This window comes from Anomaloglossus baeobatrachus, chromosome 8, assembly GCF_048569485.1.
Source record: "Anomaloglossus baeobatrachus isolate aAnoBae1 chromosome 8, aAnoBae1.hap1, whole genome shotgun sequence".
NCBI classification, from domain to species: domain Eukaryota; kingdom Metazoa; phylum Chordata; class Amphibia; order Anura; family Aromobatidae; genus Anomaloglossus; species Anomaloglossus baeobatrachus.
The window spans coordinates 161,559,414-161,584,100 of NC_134360.1; the positions used below are offsets into that span (position 1 = coordinate 161,559,414).

Consider the following 24,687-nt stretch of genomic DNA (forward strand, 5'->3'; position numbering starts at 1 on the left):
ACTTTTTCATATTTTTCTATTTTCTTAAAAACTTTATTTAATTTTTCCTTTATTTCCTTATCTGACTTGAACCACATGATCACTTATACTATATTGAGTATTGCTCTATTGAGATAAATTGTGGTTTCCCAAGAAGACACACAGAATGGGCTTCATAGAAGGACCACCATTGCAGCCATTGGAGACTTCAGCAGACCCCTGGCTACCACCTTGTGATCAAGTGGTGTGGTGGCTGAAGAGTGAACGTAGCCATTTTAATGCCGCTATCAGTAATTGACAGCAGTATTAAATAATTAGGCTATGTTCACATGCGGCATCTTTTTGTCAGTCCATCTTGAGTGCATCTTGACTGCATCAAAAATGCACCAAAAATGCTCCGCGGCAAAAACACAAGAAAAACGCACTGTGTTGTTACCGCATTTTTACCGCGTTTTGCCCAATGCGTTTTTAAGTCAAATCTATTGACTGGAAGGGCTCAAAAACACTGGAAAAATGCAGAAATAATTGACATGCTGCATCTTCAAAAACGCAGTCAAGATGCAGCCAACAAAAGATGCCCAGTGTGGACAGCAAAATAGAAATCTCATAGACTTTGATGGGAGAAGGAAATGCATGCATTTAGGTGCCTCTTTGTGACCTCAAAAACGCACTAAAAGCGCAATAAAAGATGCCCTGTGTTAACTTAGCCTTAGGCCTCTTTCACACGTCAGTGATTCTGGTACGTTTGTGCTTTTTTTTCTACGTACCAGAATCACTGACATACGCAGACCCATTATAATGAATGGGTCTGCTCACACGTCAGTGATTTTTCACTGCACGTGTCTCCGTGCAGCGTACCCGCGTGTCCGTGATTGCCGCACGGAGACATGTCCATTTTTTTCTTGCATCACTGATGTCCCACGGACCACACAGTGGTGTGATCCGTGAAACACGTGCCAGAAAAAAACGTGCATATAAAATAAAAATCATTTTTACTCACCCGGCTTCAGCGGCGCTCTCTCCAGCCTGTTCTGCCGGCTGCTTCTGAGCCGGCTCATTACTGTCATGCATATTCATGAATGCACGACACAGCCGACCCGGAAGCAGCTGCTGCGGGGGTCAGCGCTGGCCGGATGCTGCACCGCGGGAGCGTTCAGCACCATGGACAGCGGGAGTGGGCGCAGGTGAGTTAATCTCTATGTGCAATCACGGGCCACGGAGAACGGAGCCCGGATTGCACTTAGACAACCCACGTGTGCCGTGAATCACGGCACACGGAGGGACTTGTGCGCGTTTTACACGTCAGTGAAGAACGTCTGTGTTTTTCACTGACATGTGAAACGGACCTTAAACAGTAGTGATCAGAAATGGCTCTGGTTGCTGCTGTTACAGGCAGATGCCGGATGTGTAACACAGCTGTCATCTGCCAGGTATGGTGTGGGTTAAGTTTCTGAATCTGCTCCATAGGCTGGACTCACACGAGCGTATCACTCGCATGAGTATCAGAACGCATCACCCGGCGCGGCTGGCTTCTCTGCTGACAGGAGTGGATCAGCTGCGTGTGTTTCTATGCGGCTGACATGCTCCTGTCCAGAGAGTGTGCGGCCGCACCGAGTGATGCGCTCTGATACTCATACGAGTTATATGCTCGTGTGAGGGCACCCATACACTCACTGTGACCTTATAACATACTTTCACGTAATGTGGTCACAAAGGGGTTAAAGAGTGTTGCTCCTACTTGTTTCAGAGATCGATCACCAAGTTGGCTCTATCCAGGGGTAGGTCTTAGGGGATTGTATCAAAGAGTTTCCTTTCACACTCTGTTGGACATTAGAATTTTAATGCGTGACATTATGGAGAAAAGGATCGGGCTGTTGATTTTCAACATGCCCAATCCTTTTTTTCCCTAGGTAAATTAGCAGGTTTTAGAGGTGTTTGGCATCGGCTTACTCCCCTCTCCATATTACGACACAATACATTATAATGATGTGCTAATATATGATATGAGTAAAATCCATATTGGGTGGCTATGGTGTGACTTACCGATCTCCTGCATATCCAGGTTGGCAGGAACATCCTAGCACTCCTAGTTCCTGAGTGCAGTTACTGTGGTTATAACAGGTTATGTTTTTCTTTTCATCTCCACAGAAGATGGAAGGCATTATATTATAGCTGCAATAATTAAAGATAAAGAGTGTCAAGCTTGGAGGGACAGTTCTACACGGAACACAAAAAGGTAGAAATTATAAAGGGCTAAAGTATATGGTGACTTGCACCAAACAGCAAAACACCCAGCGCAGAATGGAAGTGAGCGATCACAAGGTCACAAAATCCCAAATTCACAAAATCCGGTTAGGAAACACAAATCTATAAAACTCTTATGCGTCTATCTACTTCTTGTCTACTGCTTTCAAACGCTGTGGAGAAATCACCAAGATCAGGATGCTAACATCTACTGCAAAATCTGAGCAACATGTACAGTATATAACAAAAGTGAGTACACCCTTTACATTTTTGAAAATATTTTATTATAAATTTTCATAGGACAACATTGAAAATCTGATGCTTAGATACAATGTAGAGTAGTCAGTATACAACTTGTATAAGTGTAGGTTTGGTGTGCCCTCTAAATATCGCTACATGCAGTCATTAATGTCAAGACCGCTGGCAAGAAAAGAAAGTACACCCCTGAGGGAAAATGGTCAAATCGTGCCCAAAGCGTCAACAGTTTGTTGAAAAGAAACTGAGGAGCAGAAAGCACAATAGGGTGTTATCTAGAAAATACGTGGCAGGTGTATGGATTATTTGCTCACCTTGTATAGTTGTGTACACACAACATTGAAGAGGTGCTAAAAATGTCAGCTGCTGCAGAGACGACAGGATCTGTAGTTGGGGAAGGAAGAAATTTTAACATGTCTGTGCTCCTGCAGAATGACACGAAGAGGCCAGAACACATAGATCCGTATATGATCGGTTTTATCGATACGTTTCAGTTACCCTACTTCTTCATCAGGATATAACCAAGTTACAATATAATAATAATAATTGGCTTTTCAAGGAAAAAAGCCGCTAAAATGTAGGCGTCAAACAATCATGTGACAATGTCAAAGGTCAAAAGTCTGAAGAACATGAACTCCCCGTGACTCTCTTGGTCATGGAGTTCATTAAAGCTTCACAGGAATCATTGAAATCACATTCAAACCTCCATGATGGCATCACAGAGCTGGTAAATATTACAGACCTTGCGCTTCTCCATCATCAGTGTGAGGATGCCCCACAGATGCTCAATAGGGATTAGGTCTGGAGACATGCTTGGCCAGTCCAGCTGCTTTACCCTCCGTTTCTTTAGCAAGGGCAGTGGTTGTCTTGGAAGTGTGTTTGGGGTTGTTCTGTTGGGATACTGCATTGCGGCCCAGTTTCGGAAGGGAGGTAATCATGCTCTGCTTCAGTATGTCACAGTACATGTTGGCATTTATGGTTCCTTCAACAACTGTAGCTCCCTACAGCCGGCAGCACTCATGCAGCCCCAAACCATGACACTCCCACCACCATGCTTGACTGTAGGTAGGATACACTTCTCATTGTCCTCCTCACCTGATTGCCGCCACACATGCTCACACCATCTGAACCAAGTACATAAATCTCGATCTTATTAGACCACAGGACATGATTCCAGTAATCCATATCCTTAGTCTCCTTGTCTTCAGCAAACTGCTTGCAGGCTTTCTTGTGCATAATCTTTAGAAGATGCTTCCTTCTGGGACAACAGCCCTGCAGACCAATTTGATGCAGTGTGTGGCGTATGGTCTGAGCACTGACATGCTGATCTCCTATCCCTTTAACCTTTGCAGCAATGCTGGCAGCACTTATACGTCTATTTTGAAAAGACAATCTCTGGATATGACGCTGAGCATATGCACTCAACTTCTTTGGTTGACCATAGCAAGGTATGTTCTGAGTGAAACCTGTCTGGTTAAACCGCTGTATTGACTTGGCCTCCGTGTGTCATTTCAGTTTCAGGGTATTGGCAATCTTTTTATAACCTAGGCCATCTTTATGTAGAGCAACAAATCTTTTTTTCCAGATCCCCACAGAATGATTTGCCATGAGGAGCCATGTTGAACTTCCAATGACCAGAATGAGAGAGTGTGTAAGCGATACCACTAAGATTAACACACACGCTCCCCAGTCCTTGTAACACTGAGTCACATGACACCAGGGAGGGAAAATGGCTAATTGGGTACAATTTGACCATTTTCACTTAAGGGTGTACATACTTTTGTTGCTAGTGGTTTAGACATTAATGACTGTGCGTTGAGTTATTTAGAGGGCACCACATTTACACTGTTATTCAAGCTGCACACTGACTACTGTATATTGTATCAAAATGTCATATCTTCAGTGTTGTGCCATTAAAAGATATAATAAAATATTTACAAAAATGTGAGGGGTGTACTCACTTTTAAGATATACTGTATATAACACATGCATGGGGAAAGATTAATTTCAGTGCAATTCTAAAACCACACTGTGCAACTTCTTTAAATTGCCCTTTTAAACATTATGAGCAGGTTCAATTCCCACATCTGCAATAGTGGCTGCAGAGCTGAGTAAAACATATTTTTTATCTTTTAATTTATTTCTTTCTGTTGTGGAGATATTAGCTTGTAAATTTAGGCTATAATTTTTCCTGAGACCACAGGGGGCATTTCTTCTTTGGGGGGTGTGTGCTTTTTTCCCCTGCAGGACATTGTCCAATCATAAACACATGCCAAGAAATGTCAGACTCCATTACACAGCCCTCCTCTCCTCACTGATCTAACTATCGGGATCTACTGTGATTACAAGTGGAGAAAAGGAGTAGAGCAGAGCTGTGTATCATTACAAACTCTTCTTGCAGCTCTCATCCCATGGCACTGTCAGTGTGGGGGGAGGGGGAGTACAGCAAAGCTGTGATATTACACATACTTTTTGCATATCTAATTATATGGCACCATCAGTTTGGGGAGAGTAGAGCAGAAAGTCATTACAAACATCTCTGCATCTGCAGCTCTCATCCCACTGCACTGTCAGTGTGTTGAGAGGGGAAGTACAACAGAGCTATATATCATTACAAACACTTCTTGCAGCTCTCATCTCATCTGACAGCCCTGTGAGATGACAGTTGCAAGAGTGTTTGTAATGACACGCCGACCTGTAATCCACACTGCTAACATCCACTATGAATACAAGAAATGTTTTATATAGCTCTGCAGCCACTATTCGATGATATGGTCAGTTTCCAGGCTAAAACTGGTGAAGGGCCCTCTTTAGGTGAACTTTGAATATCACTGTACACTGTATATATTATTATAGAAAAGTGACATCCATTTTCCTAAAAATATGTATAGAGCAATACACGTAATTCAAGATCTCTTAAAGATCTTAAAGATCAAATGCATGATATAACTCTACAAAATACATTTTAAATATATATCCTAGTGAAGAACCATTAACAACTGCATAAATAAAGCTTCTATAAATGATCCTGTAAATGACCACCATATTGTGTCATCCAGATATTAGCACAAGGAACAGCAAGGAAGAACTTTTCTAAGCTGTAAATATTTCTGATAATTTTTAATTTATTTTTTATTGTGATAATTAACATACAGTAAACTACTTAAATATTAAACTGACCCAACACAAGGAAAGAAAGAAAATCCTTTTATTGAGCAGATCAAATAGTCCATCCCTTTCCCAGAGGTAATGCCTGAGATAGGAAAATTCTACAGCAGGAGCCAAAATGGATTTCTTTGAATTCATTGTCTCCTCAGGGCCTGAATTACATTTTTGAAAGGTCTATCCCCCATATGTTTTCGGAGAATACTGAAGAAGCATGCCAGCTTTCTTCTAAAAACAGTGCCATACCTGTCCATGGTTTGTGTTGGTATTGCAACTTCACTTTCTTGATGTAAATGGGGTTCAGCATCAAAATATCACACAAGTTCACAAGTGGCACTGTTTTTAAAAGAAATATATTTTTTTCTAAATCTATTTGCACTCTGATTATTTCATGGAGTTTTTGGAGCAAAAACAGCTGAAACAGAGCAGGAGCTCTCAAAATCCTACTCCAAATCACAAAAAAAAACTCTGAAACCGCAGCAAAATGACTGTGTGTTCATAGAATAAGGGTATGCGTACATAGAGTAGGTTTTGAAGCAGAAAGACGAAAGGAAGAGTTTTTGTTTTTTGGAGCACTTTGGCTATTTACACACATCATCTTTAAAGAAGCACTCCCATCAATGTTGTTATCCTCTTAATATATTGCAATCATTATATTAATTGACACTGTGTACTTACAATTGTTACATTTTGCCTTTCTACACATTCATTTTTCTCTTTCCTTTGTTCTATGTAGAAACAGGAAGACTCTTTTCCATGCATGAGTCATCCCCTCTACAACTCCTGTTTCAACTGCTGCCTCCTCCCCCTTGCCATTGATTTTTGCAGTGATGACTTATGTAGGGAAAAGAGACTTCCTGTTTCCACATAGAGCGCTAGTTAGTTTTTAATCACTTGATGTCATAGACCTAATGAAAAAGAGAGGAATTAACTGGGTGGAAAGGCAAAATGAGCAATTGTAAGTACACAATGCCATGTCATATGATGACTGCAATATATTAGAAGGATCAAAACTTTGATGGGAGTGCTTACTTAAGAAGCTGGAGGATTCGCCAAGTTTTCCAAGCAAAGCCACCTCAGAAAAAAATCTGGCGTTTTTGTCCTGCATCTTGCCGGTGATTTAGCTGCCATTTTTGCTGTGGCTCTGGCCACTGTTTATCCAGTCATTTTGTTGGACAGTGCCTAGTTTAGAATAGATTGCAACAGGAGCCTCGTTTCAAAGAAATAAAATGAGGCTTCCCCCCCCCCCCGGCCAATTTTCAGAAACTGATAGTGAGAAAAGAGGTTGCAAAAGGTTGAATATACAAACAACAACCTGGTCCTACAATAGAAATGAATAGTAAGACTCATTCAAGAATTTAAACAATTTTTCAGGCGTTTTTGTGTAGTGGACCCGCTCCAAAAAGCTTCTCCAAAATTGTGTGTGCACTTCATCGAAAGGTTCCCATAAACATGAGACTTATTCAGGTGGCATCTTTTTCTCCTAACTCAAGAGAACTGACAATGGTGACTTAATCTAACTGTAATCGAATGTGTCTAGCGGCCGTGCTGCAGCAGGGAAACAGCTATGGGAGCTAAATCACATACACACATCATTTAGAGTTAGATGATACATACATTCTTACCAAACTCAGAGATGATTTTGCAGATGATGAGGACAAACTGTGAAGAACATAAAAATGAAGGTGCAGTTATGGAATTACATGTAGATGGACAGACTTCAGATTCTACGACTACCCACATCACAGCACAGAATGGACACCATAAACTGTCTCTGAATACAAGAACATCCGTGATGAGATTGGCTTAGTTCTCACCTGCAATGCTTCCCTGTGACATTAGCTGGGCACAGACAAAAAAATCCATCTGCTCTCATAACGCAGGTGGCCCCTTTAGGACAAGGACGACCGTGACAGCTAAAGAAGTCACAATTACGTCCAGTGTATCCAGGCTTACACTCACATTTGTAACCTTCTGCTTTGATAATACAGTTGCCATGTGCACAAGGGTTAGGCAGGCACGCTGTGGTTATATTTTCACAGATATCTCCACTTCTTCCTTCAGGACAAATGCAGGCTGGGTGGGTGAATACATCATGGCAGATGCCTCCAAACAAACATGGGTTAGAGGAACAGGGATCCGACACTAAACATTTGATGTCAACAGTCTCAAGAGACGTTTTTACAAATTGTTCTACTTGTGGTTTAAGAACTGGGTAATCCCTATCGGCAAAGTATGGCAAGTGTATTCCTTCAATGAGCACCGTGCCGAGACATCCTGTAAAGTTCCTGTTCATTCCATCAATGTCCACACCCAAGAAAATTTCTGTGTCTTCCTTGAGAAAGTTCAGGTTTCCTGTTGCAAGTGAACTGAGGGTTTTCTCTGGTTTTCCATCTATTTCCATCTGCCATGTTGAGGACTGGGATCCAGGAGCTGTCATTGATAAGGTGACAGTGTGCCACTGGCTGTCACTCACTGACTCTTTACTCAGTAGATTCACTGCATTCAGGTCATTCCCACTTTGCAAATGAAAATGTAGAAATTTGTTCTGGATGTTAACCCTAATGATTTCTGGTTCTCGTTGTGCATGCAGGAGCGCAGACACAGAGTCTTTAGTGCGGAAGCCAATAGTCAGGTTGGTGAGGTCCCTCATTATTTTCCCATTACTTCTAAAACTGATGGCTTGTCCATTACCACTGAACAGTGCATTGGAAATACCTGTTATACAAAATGAAAATGAAAGCAGAAATGATCATCAGTCAATGTCTTACTGCATGGTATAAGAAAATATAGGATTGAGTTATAGTGTCATTGTGGGCATTTAACAGTTTATTATCAACCCAACCAGGTTTTCTGCCAGGAGGTCACTGAGCTCACAGATCTGCATCTCCTGGCAGAAAATTGTGGTTTTCTGCCAGGAGGTGCAAATTTGGTGCTGAAATGTCTGCACCAGATTTCAGCACCAAATTTGCACCTCCTGGCAGAAAACTGCACCGAGATGACGTTAAAACCGTTTATTCTTTTTTCATTTTTTTGCAATGAGATGCGAATTTGGTGCTGAAATGTATGCACAATATTCCTGAACCAAATCTGTACTTCCTGTAAAAAAAAAATGCATCAGACCGCCTGCGGTTTTGATGTGTTTTTTATGTGTTTTTTTTTTTTTGCCAGGAGGTGCAAATTTGGTGCAGGAATATGGTGTATATATTTCAGCACCAAATCTGCATCTGTAGCGCCCCACGGTGCCTTAGGGTACTCGTCACCGAGCCAGTAGTTTCTTGGGGTTGCTGTGACTGGCCTGACCCAGCTCCGTGGCCCCGTCGGCTACATGAAAAGTCAAACAAATGCGAGGGGGGATGGAGGAAAGGCGAAGGGTCCCTGGGAAGCATGTTGCCGGTTGCAATGATGACTGGGTCTCAGCCTTCTCTGCCACAGACCCTTCCTGCGACTGTTCCTCTCCCAGGAGCAGTGTTGGATGGGAATGGGAAATGCTTTCCAGTGCCACCTCTGGTGTGCGGCCATGGATTAGCTGCCACTGCAGAGTCTCTCTCCAGGGCAGGTGATGGGTGCAGCCAGCATGATATCGCTCCCCACAGGCGGAGCGGGACCCCGGGAGGTTGGTGAGAACGGGGCAGCAGTCCGCGATGGAGCGAGCGATGGAGCTCAGGGCGGCGGCATTTACTCACAGAGTCACCGGGTGCGGGTTCCAGATGCTTTTATTCTCTGTTTAAGGCCTCTGCCACACTCACGTGAATTTCACGCACGTGCCGAGAGACACGTATTTTCCCTGCGTGTTGCGTGCAGGTAAGTACGTGTCTCTGGTACGTGCGTGACACGTGTGTTCTACGTGTGCTATCCGCGATAGCACACGTAGAATCAGTAATTATTATACTCACCTGGTCCTCCCTGCTGTCCGCGCTGCTGTCCGTGGTGCTGATCCTCGGTCTCCAGCCCTCCCGTCTCCCCGCTGCTGCTGCTGCCAGGCAGTGAAGTGAATATTCTATGAGATTAATGAGCGGCGGTCGGCAGCAAGAGGCAGCAGCGGCAGAGACAGGAGGGCTGGAGAAGGTGAGTTAATGTTTTTTATTTTTTTCCCTGACATGTGTGTTTACTCCGGCGCGTGTCACACGGGACCGCATCCACACTACACCCGTGTGGTACGGGTGCGGGCCGTGTAACACCCGTGCTGCCGGAGAAAACACTGACATGTCAGCGCTTTGAAAATCGCACACACGTACAAACGCACACGGACACACGTTCCGTGTGGTTTTACGTGTGTGTGCCTGCTACCATAGGGTAGCATTGCTGTACATGTCTCCGTGCCGCCGGTACGTGTAAAAAATGCCAAACACGTGCCGGAGGCACGGATGTGTGGCAGAGGCCTAAGATGGTATCGCGCCCCAGGTGATGGTCCTCGCCGTCAGAGACTCCAGTCGATCCCGGACAGGTCAGAGGTTTGCTCCGGTCTGATAATCGGTGGGCTGTCTCCTCCGTGTAAAACTCTGTACTTGGTGGGTCCCCAAGGTCTGAAACATCTTGGGATCTCCTCCTGCTCTCTCTCACTCTCTGTCTTCGCCCTTATGGCAAGCACCTTGAAGCTCTGTTGGGTCGGACCTCTTTCCCCATTCACAGGTTCCCTCTTTGCTGCTGTGCCCTGGACACTAACGTCGGTAAGGTCCTTGATAGTCCCCTTACCGGGCAGATTATTATCAGGTAAGCTTAAAGCGTCCTCCTGAACTAGGGCTCTGTACCCTGCTTGTGCTCAGTCCCGTGAGAACTCACACCGTACTCTCCCTGGTGACTGTACTACTTTTGCCCATGATTACTGGTACCGGGTCCCATCCTTCCAGGTGTTACTAGCCCCGGTCTGCTGGCTCCCCTCTGCAGGAGACTCCTGCAGAGGTCGGTGCGGTGTTACATCCCAGACGGTTTTGTTCTGCCTCCTCGAGGGGTGCCTGGCAGCAACCCCTCAGGGAGCTGCTCCACAGCATGTGTGCTCTGTCTCTGTCTGACTGGTAGAGCTGTAGGGGGAAAAAGCGCAATAGGGTCTTACCCGGTATGAGGGTAGAGAGACAGAAAGAGGTACACTCACCTAGTAGGGTTGTGCAAGCCACAACTCCTTATGATCGCATGTGAGTGCCTTTTTGTGGTTTAGCAGCGGCCCCGGAATGCAGTATATAATATATATAGGTCAGGTAAAGAGAAAACCGGTTTGAATGCCGCACTAAAAACCACTGATGCTGTAGATGAAAAAGATTTTCTTTTTTTCAGAATTCTACGCGTTTCAGAGACATCTCCGTCTCCTTCCTCAGGAAAAGAAATCATATACTAATATAATATGATTTCTTTTCCTGAGGAAGGAGACAGAGATGTCTCTGAAACGCGTAGAATTATGAAATAAAAGAAATCTTTTTCATCTACAGCATCAGTGGTTTTTAGCGTGGCATTCAAACCGGTTTTCTCTTTACCTGACCTATATATTTGTCTGACTGGAACTGACCTTGACTTCCTGTCTGTTTTGTAACTTACTCCTACTCCTGCCCCCCACCTATGCAAGGATCCATATCGTTGTTATGGTGACCTGGAGTTCCCCTAGTGCCTGCGTCTGCTAGGAACTGGCTGAGTCACTTCTTCACTGTGTTTAGATGAGCTATGTGAGCTGTGTGTAAACTTACCGGGTTAACCTCTTCCTGCCCGGGAAGGATATAATTATATACCCTGTAGCGACCAGTCTCAGGGGCGTTACACATCTCTTGGCAAAAAAATGAACAAATGTTTGGGGAAGCAGTGCCTATGCATGAAAGATAATGAGCGGCCCCGGAAGTATTATCAGCAGCCCCGGAAGCAGTGTTATAGCTGCACAGGACACTTGTAAGTATGATGCGCCTGCTTTTCCCTTGTTTACTTTATTTTTCCTTTATTTTTTTATAACTATCCGAGTTGCTGGATCCGGATCAGTACCCAGAGTTCCCTGAGAACTCCAGGCCCGTGGCAGCGCTCGGGTACTTTTGAATCTGTGTGGATCCAGACGTTTACAGTCTGGGTCTGCCCATCACTAATCATAAGTAAACCTAACAAAGCTACTAAGTGCAGAAATATTTAGCTATTTAACTCTCTTTGCTGATAGGTACACTGGTGCTTCAAAGTTTGTGGACCCTTCAGGCTTTTCCATATTTTTTCATAAATTTAACCTAAAACTACATCAGAAGTTTGTGTTGTAGTTCCACATTTTGTTACTGGTTTCAGAGACCTTTATCTGTGACTCCATATGAATAAAGTGTTTTTTAAACATTGTACTTACATTCATATCCTCCAGGTACAAGTTGGCAGACAGACCCAGAAGGACATTGCGAGACCTGGCACCACTGATGGTTGACACATGAAGAACACAAGCAATCATTGCCATCACAAGTACTTCCATTCTGACAAAGGCTGGGCTAACAACAAGAGATAAGTTGTTCAGTCTTTTCTTTATGTATAAATATTAGAGATAAGTGCATTGTCCACTACTGTACATTAATTTTCCAAAACGGTAATCATTCTGATACCCAGCGAATTGATTCTGCTTTGTCTAGCCCACTTTTAAAAGGACTCTGTAGGCACAGAATGACTGTTTAAACCAAGCACAGGCACTACTTGCTTCATAGTGTGTGTTAATCATTTAAGTGCACCTTCCCACCTACTTGTTTTCCTTGTATTTCCACCCTTCTCTGGCTCTATGAAGACATAACTGTTGTCATCATTCATGCACAGCTCTGCTGTTCCCGAGCCGGTGCAAGTATCCTGTCTCCAGGAGGGGCCTGTTTGTTCTGGCCTCGTTCCAGGGGTCACGCCACCGTATCTTGGTGCTGCTGCCTTGAGGACACCGCCAAGGGCATTCCCGGCTCTGCTGTGCTGTGTTCCTGTGAGACGTTCTCTGGTTCTTGTCCTGCTACCTGGTACTGTTTGTCCTGACCTCCACTCCCCTTGCCTGACCTGACTTCTATCCCTCTTGCCTGACCTGGCCTCCGTCCCCCCCGACTTGATCTGATCTCCATTTCCCCGGCCTGTCCTTATGTCTGTTACTCCTGTCCGTTCGTATCTCCATCCCTTGTACCCTTCCGTTTGTCCATACCTCCCTGTCCTCCGGTCTCCTGTCCTGTGCTGTGTTCCCCATGTCCTCCCCTGTGCTTACTAGCTCTGTTCTTTTAGTTTGGCTTGTTTTCTCCTTAGTGCTGACGTGACATCCCTGCTTAGACCCTATCTGATCAACTATCCCCGCTCTTGTTAGCGACCTCTAGTGGACTTCTATCTAATTACACTCAGGAGTTCTTTTCCTTCCGGAGTACCTACGCCCCCTAGTGGTAGCTTGACAGCTGTCAATCAAAGAAAAGGGGAGGATAGAGATAGAGGGAAAACATTTAGGTGAGAATGTGTATTTAAATCATTGGCTACACCATGATGCACTGAGCATCTGTACTTGGTTTGAACAGTCATTCTGTTTTGCTCAAGATCCCTTAATCATAGAGGTATTTTTTTAGTAAAAAAAAAAAAATTGTATTCTTCATGACATATCAGTTCTGGAACATCTTTTATGAGAACTCAATTTCTGCCATTCCTCTATAATTACTTTTAGAGGTTTTTTTAAAAAGTTGACAACTAGATGTCATCCCACCAGTGTGTATCTCTACACACTATGACATTGTTCATTCAGCTCTCCCAGAACCAGTGCTCACTCTGTAGAGGAAGATTGTAGCACCCAATTGTCAATTTACAAGTTTACAATTCACAAGTACTGTATTAAGGCGTAAGAAAAGAGGAAAGGCATTAGAGAGCACTGTAAGTAGTCCAAGTCATCACTAATACAAATATGTCAGGACTGATAATATACAAGTGCATCTCAATAAATTAGAATATCCTCAAAAAGTTAATTTACTTCAATAATTGAATACAAAAAGGGAAACGCATACATCATAAAAATTCATTACACACAGAGAGATCTATTTCAAGTGTTTATTTCTGTTAATGTTGATGATTATGGCTTACAGCCCATGAAAACCCAAAAGTTATCTCAGAAAATTAGAATAATTACCACAAAACACCTGCAAAGGCTTCGTAAGCATTTAAAATGGTCCCATAGTCTGGTTCAGTAGGCTACACAATCATGGGGAAGACTGCTGACTTTACAGATGTCCAAAAGGTAGTCATTGGCACACTCCACAAGGTGGGAAAGATACAAAAGTTCATGGCTAAAGAAGCTGGATTTTCACAAAGTGCTGTATCCAAGCATATTAATGGAATGTTGAATGGAAGGAAAAAGTGTGCTAGAAAAAGGTGCACAAGCAACCGAGATAACCGCAGCCTTGATAGGATTGTTACGTAAAGGCCATTCAAAAATTTGGGGGAGATTCACAAGCAATGGACTGCTGCTGGAGTCAGTGCTTCAAGAGTCACCACACACAGATGTATCCAGGACATGGGCTACAACTGTCACATTCCTTGTGTCAAACCACTCATGACCAAAAGACAACGGCAGAAGCATCTTAACTGGGCAAAAGAGAAAAGGAACTGTGGTCCAAGGTGTTGTTTTCAGATGAAAGTAAATTTTATATTTCATTTGGAAATCAAGGTCCCAGAGTCTGGAGGGAGAGTGGAGAGGCCACAATCCAAGCTGCTTGAGGTCTAGTGTGACGTTTCCACAATTAGTAATGATTTGGGGAGCCATGTCCCCTGCTGGTATAGGTCCACTGTATTTTATCAAGACCAAAGTCAGCTTAGCCGTCTACCAGGAAATTTTAGAGCACTTCATGCTTCCCTCTGCCTCCAAGCTTTTTGGAGATGGAAATGTCATTTTCCAGCAGGACATGGCAAATGTCCACACTACCAAAAGTACCAATGCCTGGTTGAATAAACACACTATCACTGTGCCTGATTGGCCAGCAAACTCACCTGACCTAAACCCCATAGAGAATCTAAGGGATATTGTCAAGAGGAAGATCAAAGCAACCTGGGCTTCCATAACACCTCAGCAGTGCCACAGGCTGATCACCTCTATATCACGCTGCATTGATGCAGTAATTCATGCAAAAGGAGTCCCGACCAAGTATTGAGGCATTTACTGTACAGATGTTTCAGTAGGCGCCAACATTTCTGAGTTTAAAATCATTTTTTCAGTTGGTCTCATATAATATTCTAATTTTCTGAGATAATGACTTTTGGGTTTTCATTGGCTGTAAGCCATAATCATCAACATTAATAAAAATAAACACGTGAAATAGATCACTCTGTGCGAAATGACTCTATATAATATACTGTATGTGTTTCCATTTTTGTATTGAATTACTGAAATAAATTAACTTTTTGATTACTTTCTAATTTATGAAGATGCACCTGTATTGTCTTTAACCTTACTTACTTCTTTATATATAGAGGGTTTCTCCAGGATTCAAAAACAATAAATAGCTAAAGGAAACATATAAATCAATTATTAAATACCTTTAGTTAGCCAATCATACTTGTTTTGTCTAAGAAGGTAATCTTATAGAATGAAAACAGCCGCCATTTTTTCACACTGACAGAAACCTGTCCTAGAATGTAGAAAGATGGTCCCTGAGTGTATATTCTGATCTAATACTTGAGATACCAGAGATGCTGAGGTAAGAAAAGACTGCTCACACTGCTGGCCACTGTCTTTCTCATGTAATAAAGCAATTACAAGTGGCTCTGAAGTAGGAAGAGCTGTTCATACTGCTGTCCACCCTGTATTGCTTATCTAAAATTAGATAAGCAAGTGGTGCTGAGGAAAGAAGGTGCTGCTAATACTTTATAATCTAATAAATCTTAAGCAAAGGAAGAAAAAAGGAACGGCACTCACCGGTAATTGCTGTGAAGTGTTCAGATTTATTTCGTGGTCAGAGGATACATGCTTCGGCGTTACAGGGAGGGAATGAGGATGGTTAGCACAAAAAGACTACGGCCGTTTCGCCCCTGTAGGTGGGGCGACCCGTTGAAGCCCCACCTACAGGGGCGAAACGGCCGTAGTCTTTTTGTGCTAACCATCCTCATTCCCTCCCTGTAACGCCGAAGCATGTATCCTCTGACCATGAAATAAATCTGAACACTTCACAGCAATTACCGGTGAGTGCCGTTCCTGTTTTTCTTCCTTTGCTTAATGTTCTATGCTCTGATGCTTTTGGAACAAGCACCCCGCAGCTGTATTCAGTATAGTCCGACCTGGAAGTCTCCTCTGGTCGCAGCAGAGATCAATAGCACCGTGTGTGCTTTCCACAACTAGCTGCTGATTGTTTGATGTGGACAGTCCTCAGTGAAAGTAGTGCCCCGCAAATCCTTCTTGCTACTACTGCATAAATCTAATAAATCTAATAGTAGAGATACCAGAAGTGCTCTAGTAAGAAGAGACTGCTCACACTGCTGTCAACCATCTTTCCCATCTAATACTGAAGATACCAGTGGTTCTGAGGTAGGAAGAGGATGCTCACACTGCTGTCTACCCTGTCTTTCTGACCTAATCCTGGAGATTCAGGTGGTCCTAGGGTAAGAAGGTGCTGCTAATACTGTATGTATGATTTAATAGTGGAGATACCAGAACTAATAATAATAATAATAAAGTTTATTTATATAGCACCAACATATTCCACAGCACTTTACAAGAACTGCTGAAGTAAGAAGAGGCTGCTCACACTGCTAGCCACAATGTCTATCTGATCTAATTCTGGAGATACCAGTGGCATAGATGTAAGAACAAGCTGCTCACACTGCTGACCACCTTGTATTTCTTATTTAATACTTGCCATAACAGGGTTGCTGAGGTAAGAAAAGACTGCCCACACATTCAACATGTCTTTCTGAATGCTGATCTGCTGCTGTGACTTTAGAGATGACCTATGTATGTGGGATAGTGCTGCTATATCCTTTTGTTTGCACACTGATGAGCAAAAAGGTATCAATGTTTTGAGCTTTTGACTTTCAGGCTTCATATCTCAGCATGTAGTACAGCTTTGTTGGCTAGACAACCTTCATTTCATAGACAATCATCTTGGCTATCTCATACATGAATTTGACTTTCAACTATTTATTATATGACTAGTTATGCAGATTCTTCTCATATAACTGCATTGATACTGTTTTGCTCCTAAAAATCTAAATTTTAATTTCAATTATTTTGTATTTTTGTAAATTCACCTTTGGTTTTCAACACGGCCTGAATCCTTCTCTGGATGCTCTCTATCAGAATGAAGCATATCTGAACCAAAATCTGATTCCAGCTTCTTCACACAAGGAAATAATGCCTCCCATAAAGATAAGAAAATGTTTATTGTTGCGCAGCATTCAAAAATTTTTCATGTCATAACACCACTGTATTTTTGTTTCTGTTCCAGCCTGAGGACGTGCTGGGATTTGCTCTGGGGGAGTCTGGTGCCCTTGAGGCTTCAGTCACCATAATGGTCCTGCATCTCAGCCAGAGGTGTAGTATCCCATTCCTGGGTAAGTAGGGGGTCACAAACCAGTATACACAAAAGGCCGGGGCATGACACTCGGCTCAGGCTGGCAGCACAACGGGAGCCGAGTGTCATGTTAGTGTTACTGTGACTGAGGTCCGATCATGCGATTGGACCTCAGCTACTGGGGGTGGGCCGGCACTGAGGAGGGGCGCCCGGCTTAGAGGAGGGGCAGGCCGGCTCTGAGGAGGGCCGGGCCAGCACTACGGAGGGGAGGAAGGGATTTATCTCCCTCTCTTCTCCGTAGCCGGCTATTGACATTCTTGCCCTGCACTTGCAGTACACCAGTGTACTGCGAGTGCAGTGCGATTTTTCTCTCGGCCCATAGACTTGAATGGGTCCGATTAGGGCTGAGAAAATAATCGCTCATGGGTGCGAACACCTAGACTAATATTGGTCCGCGTGGAATGCAATGTTTTATCGCATTCCATTCGCTCCGATTTTCATGCCATGTGTCTTAGGCCAAACACAGACACTATCACTCAGCAACCCATCATCAGACCATGGTAAGGGCTTAGTGACAGTCCGAGGCCAGGCTGGGGGGTGGAGTCTAGTTATTGGGAGCAGCCTGTAGAAAGTTGGTCAGTCAAGTAAGAGCAGTGGAGGAGAGAAGACCTGTGGTCTGGAGCTGTTGCAGCTCGGCCCAGGCGCAAGACAGAAAGGGTCCTAGAGCCCACGGGAGCGACCATACTCTTGTGGCCTCGTTCCACATACAAAATACTGGAGTGGAGGGACTTGGCTGCAGTAGGGGACCAGCCCCTCAACTAGTGGAGAACTTCGAGACTCAGCTAGCTAACCGGAGGTTACTTCAAGTGCCGTAGCCAAATCCACACACATCCAGTGAAAAGGTGACCACATAGGGCAAAAGGAATAGAGCTTCAAGCCGCCAGAGGGCCCGTGGAGACCGGATCGGGGCTCTGTGTTTGCAGGCGTGGGACAGGCAGGAGAGGTCAGCGCAGGAAGACGACCAGGAAAGGAGCACAGAAAGGTGTACCGGGTTGTGCCTCCAAACTATCCGGGATCGGCTAAAGCCCACTACAGCAGGATGCAGCACTCCAAAGGCAACATTTGTCTGGACGTGCTAACCTGGAACTCTGAACTGTGAGTAAAGATCTTGATTGCATCCCTGTGTCGTCCGATTATTCCCTGTACCTCCGGGCATGCACCCCGCCATTACCGACTACTACTCCCAACAGCCCTGGAGCCCACCTCTACCTGTGGAGAGCTATTCCAACTCTGCTGCATCACCACCGACCGCCAGGAGAACTGAACAGCAATGGCGGCACCTATCTTGCCACATACCACAGGTGGCGTCACAACATCTCCCTTGTAAATAATCCCCACCACCATCTTTATTTGAGTGACACCACCGGGGACATGGAACCGGGTCTTGCCACCGCAGCATCCCAGAAACAGAACCCGGACCCGGTAACGAGTAACCCCCAGGCCCCGGTGTGGGTGTGTCAGATGGATGGAAATCATTTTCCATTCTTCCAACTGTTATGGCCTCACATGATGCAGTTTGGCAATTTTCTTGGCCAAGAAACCACTAACGATGAGCTGGATAATACTGTTTCTCTTATCTTTGGATATCTTCTTCATTGCTGCTCCTCTATTCGAGCCAGTGTCCTTATCACTTGGGAGTTGACCTATTAACACACTGGGCTATTAGGGAATGTGAGAACAGGTTGTAATTTTCACTTTACAGCAAGAAAACAATTTTTTAACCACCAGGAGCAAAACAGTAACAATGCAGTGACATGACAAGAATCTGCATAACGAATTATATGTTGAATATTTGCCAGTCAAATTAATGTGTGAGAAAGCCAAGATAATTGTCTATAAAATGAAGGTAGCCTCATGCCCAAAACTAGTGGATGGTGAGATATGGAGCCTGAAAGCCAAAAGTTCAAAACATTATTACCTTTTTGCTTGTCACTGAATATAATGCAGTCATAGGAGCTTGTACTTGTTCACACTTGCTTTATTCTGTTAGGTCAGTTTTTTTAGTATACAATTGGAGGTGATATTTGTTTTTTTGCATTATGCCAGATAGTGTTAAGCTGCCTCTGGGTCACAGCAATAGAGGTTCCTTCTGTACATGCTCAAATGCACTTTTCTTAATACCATTCTAGGACAGGTTTCTGTCAGTGTAACAAATGGGGTTTTTTTTTAATTAATTAAGAAATAACGTCTGGAACACCAATTCTGAGTCTGAACTGGGTGCAAAAACCTAAAAAATCTACACTATATGGAGAGAAGGTATGCACACCAGTGACTATGTAAGGGGAATATACGAAAAGCAGAAACTGCTGTGTGAATACTGACATGAAAAATCCAATAGCTATATGTAAGAATGAAAATATGAAAATGGAATCTGCATTACTGCCATGAACATATGAATAAAGAGAAATGTAGCTATTGAATTGATCAATGCAATAGAGCCCCAACACTACGTCAAAGTATTTCTCTATGTTGGGGTCCCTAGCTAGTGTGTGTCCTCTCATGCAGTTAAAAAATTTTTACCGTGTATGGGAAGCTGAGACCCAGGCTATATATGTGTCGCAGGCGGCGGGGTGCTGCGCTCACCACGCTCGGGTCCGGTGCTGCCGCTAGCTCGAGCGGTGGGCCGGATCCGGGGACTCGAGCGGCGCTCCTCGCCCGTGAGTGAAAGGGGTGTTTTGTTGGTGTTTGGGATGTCAGTTTGTGACGCCACCCATGGTGTGTGGTGAGGTTGGGGCACCACCGCTGCTCTGTATGGGGATCCCGGGAGCGATGACGGGGAGCAGCTGGGATGTTTCTCTCCCCTCCGTGGGTAGGGGGATTTTGGTAGTCCCGGGGCCCGGAGTTGTTGTCTGTTTGGTGGATTGCGGGGCTTGGCCAGGTGCAGGGTCGCGGGGCAGCGCAGTGCCAGATGGCACGGTGGTACTTACTCAGCCAGTAACGCACACGGAGTCTCTGGTAAAACAAACGGCTGGATGGACGAGTCCCACAGACGGCTGCGACGGTCACTCCCGGTAGGTTGGCGGTAACTGTCTCTCCCTGCACCGGTGTTATGTTCTCGGCCCCGATGGCTTCCCACCGGTAACCCGCTCCCCAGCGGTATATTTGCCGGAGGAGCCCCTTTTGCCCGCAGGCGCTGGCCCTGGGAACTCTAGCTGTGGCGGTAGCTGTATTTCCCTTCACGGTTGAGCGGTTGCCTTCAGTCGGGTCTTTATTGCTGGGAAACCCCGGAGGTTCCTGTCGCTGACGGATTTGACCGGTTTAACGGCGACTCCTAGCCTGGTCGGGGTCCGTAGGCCCTGCCGGATGGTGCTGGCTTCTCTTCGCTCCCCGATCCGGTAACCGGCGGGCCACCGCCCGTCCCCGGTCCTTACGGTTGTGCGTCAATCGGCCTCTCCTGCAGACGGTCACCACCGTCTGCCAACCTTGCTGTTTCTGTGCCCGGGCAACGTACCCGGACACGGCCAGTCAGTTCCTCTACTACCACTTCCCTAACTCACACTCTAAACTCAACTGCCTTCCTTTTCCCGCCTCCAGGACTGTGAACTCCTCGGTGGGAGGAGCCAACTGCCTGGCTCCGCCCCACCTGGTGTGGACATCAGCCCCTGGAGGGAGGCAACAAGGATTTGTGTCTGACTTTGATGTTCCTAACCGGGATGTGGGGTGTGTTGTTGCAGTACCTGTGACGTCCTGGCTTGTCCAGGGCGCCACATTCCCCCTTGGTTAAACGCAGACCGTCCGCGGGCTACTCGTCCATCACCGGTTTTATTTTCACAACTGAAAAAGTAGAAAAGTAGAAAACATGTAAAAACACAAACATTTTATAAACTTCCCATAACGGGAGGCACGGTGCTTTAACGTTACCAACATTTTTATTAACGGTACGGCTTCCGCATTCCCCCCCGCCCAAACAACCTGGCCCTGATGCTGCCCCTAAGAAGTGGGCAGCACCCCTTGCCCCAGTCCAGAACCAAATTGCCCGAGCGGGTACGGTCTCTTTCAGGGGACCCGCGTCCATGGGGACCCCTGAACCCCCGGAGGATCGCCACCGGTTACGGTAGTGGCGGGCCTGGGCCATCCCTTTCCTCCAGGCCCATCTTCCCAAATCAGACTCTCCGGAGGCGGTCACGGTAACAAGCCAACATTTTTATTTACATGCCACCATGTCCTCGGGCTTGTCCGTAAGCAGTTCCTTACGCACGGTGCAAGGGGTCCCAATGGGGACTAGTTGCCTGCAACGGCCGGTTAAATCTCGGTGCTAATCTGGTCACAGTTTGGTTGATTACTTCTTCTTATCATTCGGTTACATTCAACAACATCAAGAACATCACACCCCTAAATGTTAGTCTCCCAGTACCTAAGCGGGGGTCGACCTAGGTTGGGACGTGTGGACCTACGGGGGCCAAGGTTGGTGGTGGTAGGCAGTGAAGCAGAGGACACAGCTAGTTCCTCCCCCCGGCTATCATGTGGGGCAGGCAGAGGCAAAGGGGAGCTGGGTACAGGCACATCCCTGGGCGCTGGGGCATTAACGGCCACTTCCATCTCTTTTTCCTCCACGGGTTGTGGGAACAGTATTACGGGAAGAATCACTGCGCCGTTCTGTGTCGGCCAATCGGCCGGGAAATCGCCCATCATGGTGTGGATTACCCCTTTCTCCTTCTCCTCAGCCGGTTCGGTGGCCGGGGCTTCAGTTGCCGTCCTCAATGGTGGGGGATACCTCTTCAGGTGATCTCGGGAAACTGTGGCCAAAGTTTTCCCCTGGTCACGGCTGATCTGGTAGGCCTTTCCATTCTCCCAATTGGTGGGTTGTATTACATACGGGGCCTCCTCCCATTGGTCGTCTAGCTTATGGGTCCTTCGCTTTCGCTTCAAGACGACATCTCCGGGCAGAAAGGGACCTGCAGCCGCCTTTTTGTTGAAGCACTGCTCCTGCTGCTTCCGACTCCGGCACAAATTCTTTTCTACATAGTCCTGGACCTGTTGGTACTGTGCTCTTCGTTGAATGTCCCACCCCGCAGTCGAAGGGAGCGCTTCCGGGGCCTCCAACCCCATCTCTAGGTCCACTGGCAGTCGACCGGGCCGAGCTCTCATCAGGTACGCCGGTGTGCACTTCGTAGAGCTGGAAGGAATGTTGTTGTACATATCGACCAGTTAAGGTAGTTTCTCTGGCCATAGGTTCCGCTCCTCCAGCGGCAACGTCTTGAGGAGGTTCAGGACCAAGTGGTTCATCTTTTCGCACATGCCATTGGTTTGGGCGTGGTAAGGCGTGGTCCGAATTTTCTTGCAATCGTACAGCTGGCAGAATTCTTGGAACACCTCCGCTTCAAAGGCCGGGCCCTGGTCGGTAAGCACCTTTGCTGGGTATCCATGCGGCCGACAGAAATAGGCCTGGAATGCTCTAGCGGCGGTACGGCCGGTCAGGTCCTTGACTGGGACAACCACCATAAATCTTAAATAGTGGTCCACAATGGTCAGGGCATAAGTATACCCACTTCGGCTAGGGGTGAGCTTCACATGGTCGAGGGCCACCAGCTCCAGCGGTTGATGCGTAACGATTGGGCGTAGCGGGGCCTTCTGGCTGGCCTCATCCCTTCTTCTCAGTGTGCAGGGGCCACATTCTCGGCACCAGGCCTCCACAGATTCCCGCATTCCACTCCAATAGAACCGCTCCCTTAACAGCATTTCCAGCTTTTTCCACCCGAAGTGTCCGGCACCGTCATGGTATGCCTGTAGGACAGTGGGCACGTTAGCTTGAGGAATCACCAGCTGGTGAATCTTCTCGTGGGTCTTCGGATTGATTAACTCCCGATACAGCTTCCCTTGATGCAGACATAGCCGGGTTCGTTCCCGCAACAAGCGTTGGGCCTCGGCAGGGGCAGTAGGGTCCATTCCAGCCGAGCCCTGTTCCACCAAGGTTTTGACCAAACGGACAGCGGGTGCCTGATCCTTGGCTTCTTGCCACCCCTTACTGGGCAGCGGGTCCAGGTTCACCTGTTGTTGATGGACATGCAACCTCTCGACTGGCGGCCGGTGAAACGCAGGCAACTCGATCTCTTCGAGGTCATCATCATCCAGCCCCTCTTCCGACAGGTGGGGCATCCGGGAGAGGGCATCGGCATTAGCATTTGTACGGCCGGCCCGGTATTTGATGGTAAATTCGTAATTGGCCAGCCTGGCCACCCACCGCTGCTCCAATGCACCCAGCTTGGCTGTATCCAGATGGGTTAGTGGGTTATTGTCCGTGTAAGCGGTGAACTTGGCCGATGCTAGGTAATGGCGGAACCGCTCGGTGATAGCCCACACCAGTGCTAGAAGCTCGAGCTTGAAGGAGCTGTAATTCTCAGGATTCCTTTCTGTAGGTCGGAGTTTTCGGATGGCATAAGCGATCACCCTTTCCCTGCCGTCTTGATTCTGGGCCAATACCCAAGCCCACATTGCTGGCATCGGTATAAAGGATGAATGGGAGGCTGTAGTCGGGGTACGCTAGGATTTCTTCCCCGGTCAACGCCGCCTTCAGTTGGCGGAAGGACTCATCGTGCTTATCCTCCCACACTAACGGAGTCCCAGTAGGCCTACCACCCTTGGTCTGTCCCACGAGAAGGTCTTGCATGGGGGCAGCCATTTTCGTGTACCCTTTTATGAAGCGGCGGTAGTAGCCCACCAGGCCCAGGAACTGTCTCACCTCCCTCACCGTAGTCGGCCTCGGCCAGTCCTGTATGGCAGTGATCTTTTCCGGGTCCGGGGCGACGCCTTCCGCGCCCACCACGTGTCCGAGGTACTGTACCCTGGGCTTCAACAGGTGACACTTGGAGGGTTTCAGTTTCATCCCATACTTGACAAGGGACGCGAACACCTCAGCTAGGTGCTCCAGGTGAGCTTCGTACGTCTGTGAGTACACGATTACATCGTCTAGGTACAGCAAGACAGTCTCAAAATTCAGGTGTCCCAGACAGCATTCCATTAGCCGTTGGAAGGTTCCAGGGGCGTTGCACAGCCCAAACGGCATGCTGTTGAACTCACAGAGCCCCATGGGGGTAGCGAAGATGGTCTTTTCACGGTCTTCAGGTGCCATGGCCTCCTGCCAGTATCCGCTGGTGAGGTCAAGGGTAGAGAAGTAGTTAGCGGTCCTCAGCGTGGCTAGAGATTCTTCAATACGGGGAAGAGGATAGGCATCTTTATGCGTTATCTGGTTGATCTTCCGGTAATCCACACACATCCTCATTGTGCCATCCTTTTTCTTGACCAGCACCAGCGAAGCTGACCAGGGACTGCAGCTATCCTGAATAACCCCCGCCTCTTTCATGTTTTTCAACATGTCTTTGGCGCATTGATAATGTGCGAGCGGGATAGGTCTATACCTCTCTTTAATAGGGGGGTGCCTGCCGGTGGGTATGTAGTGTTGGACCCCTTTAATCTGACCAAAGTCTAGCGGGTGTTTGCTGAAAACTTGCTTGTATTCCTGTACTACCATACCCCCCGTCCCTGTGATGTGTGGGGGTATCGTCAGTGCCTACATGCAGCTCTCAACACCACTCACCTAACT

At 46.3% G+C, this 24,687-nt stretch overlaps 1 protein-coding gene across 2 annotated transcripts in view; it reads right to left on the reverse strand.

Moving 5' to 3' along the window:
* Positions 1 to 24,687, reverse strand: part of CRB1 (crumbs cell polarity complex component 1) — a 146,006-nt gene that overhangs the window by 39,881 nt on the left and 81,438 nt on the right. For both annotated transcript variants that reach the window (XM_075322187.1, XM_075322188.1), the window contains exons 8-10: positions 11,945 to 12,080; positions 7,461 to 8,361; positions 2,023 to 2,151 (exon numbers count right to left, since the gene is read on the reverse strand). In XM_075322187.1, coding sequence (XP_075178302.1) covers positions 2,023 to 2,151; positions 7,461 to 8,361; positions 11,945 to 12,080 — 1,166 coding nt within the window. The remainder of the gene's footprint in view (positions 1 to 2,022; positions 2,152 to 7,460; positions 8,362 to 11,944; positions 12,081 to 24,687) is intronic.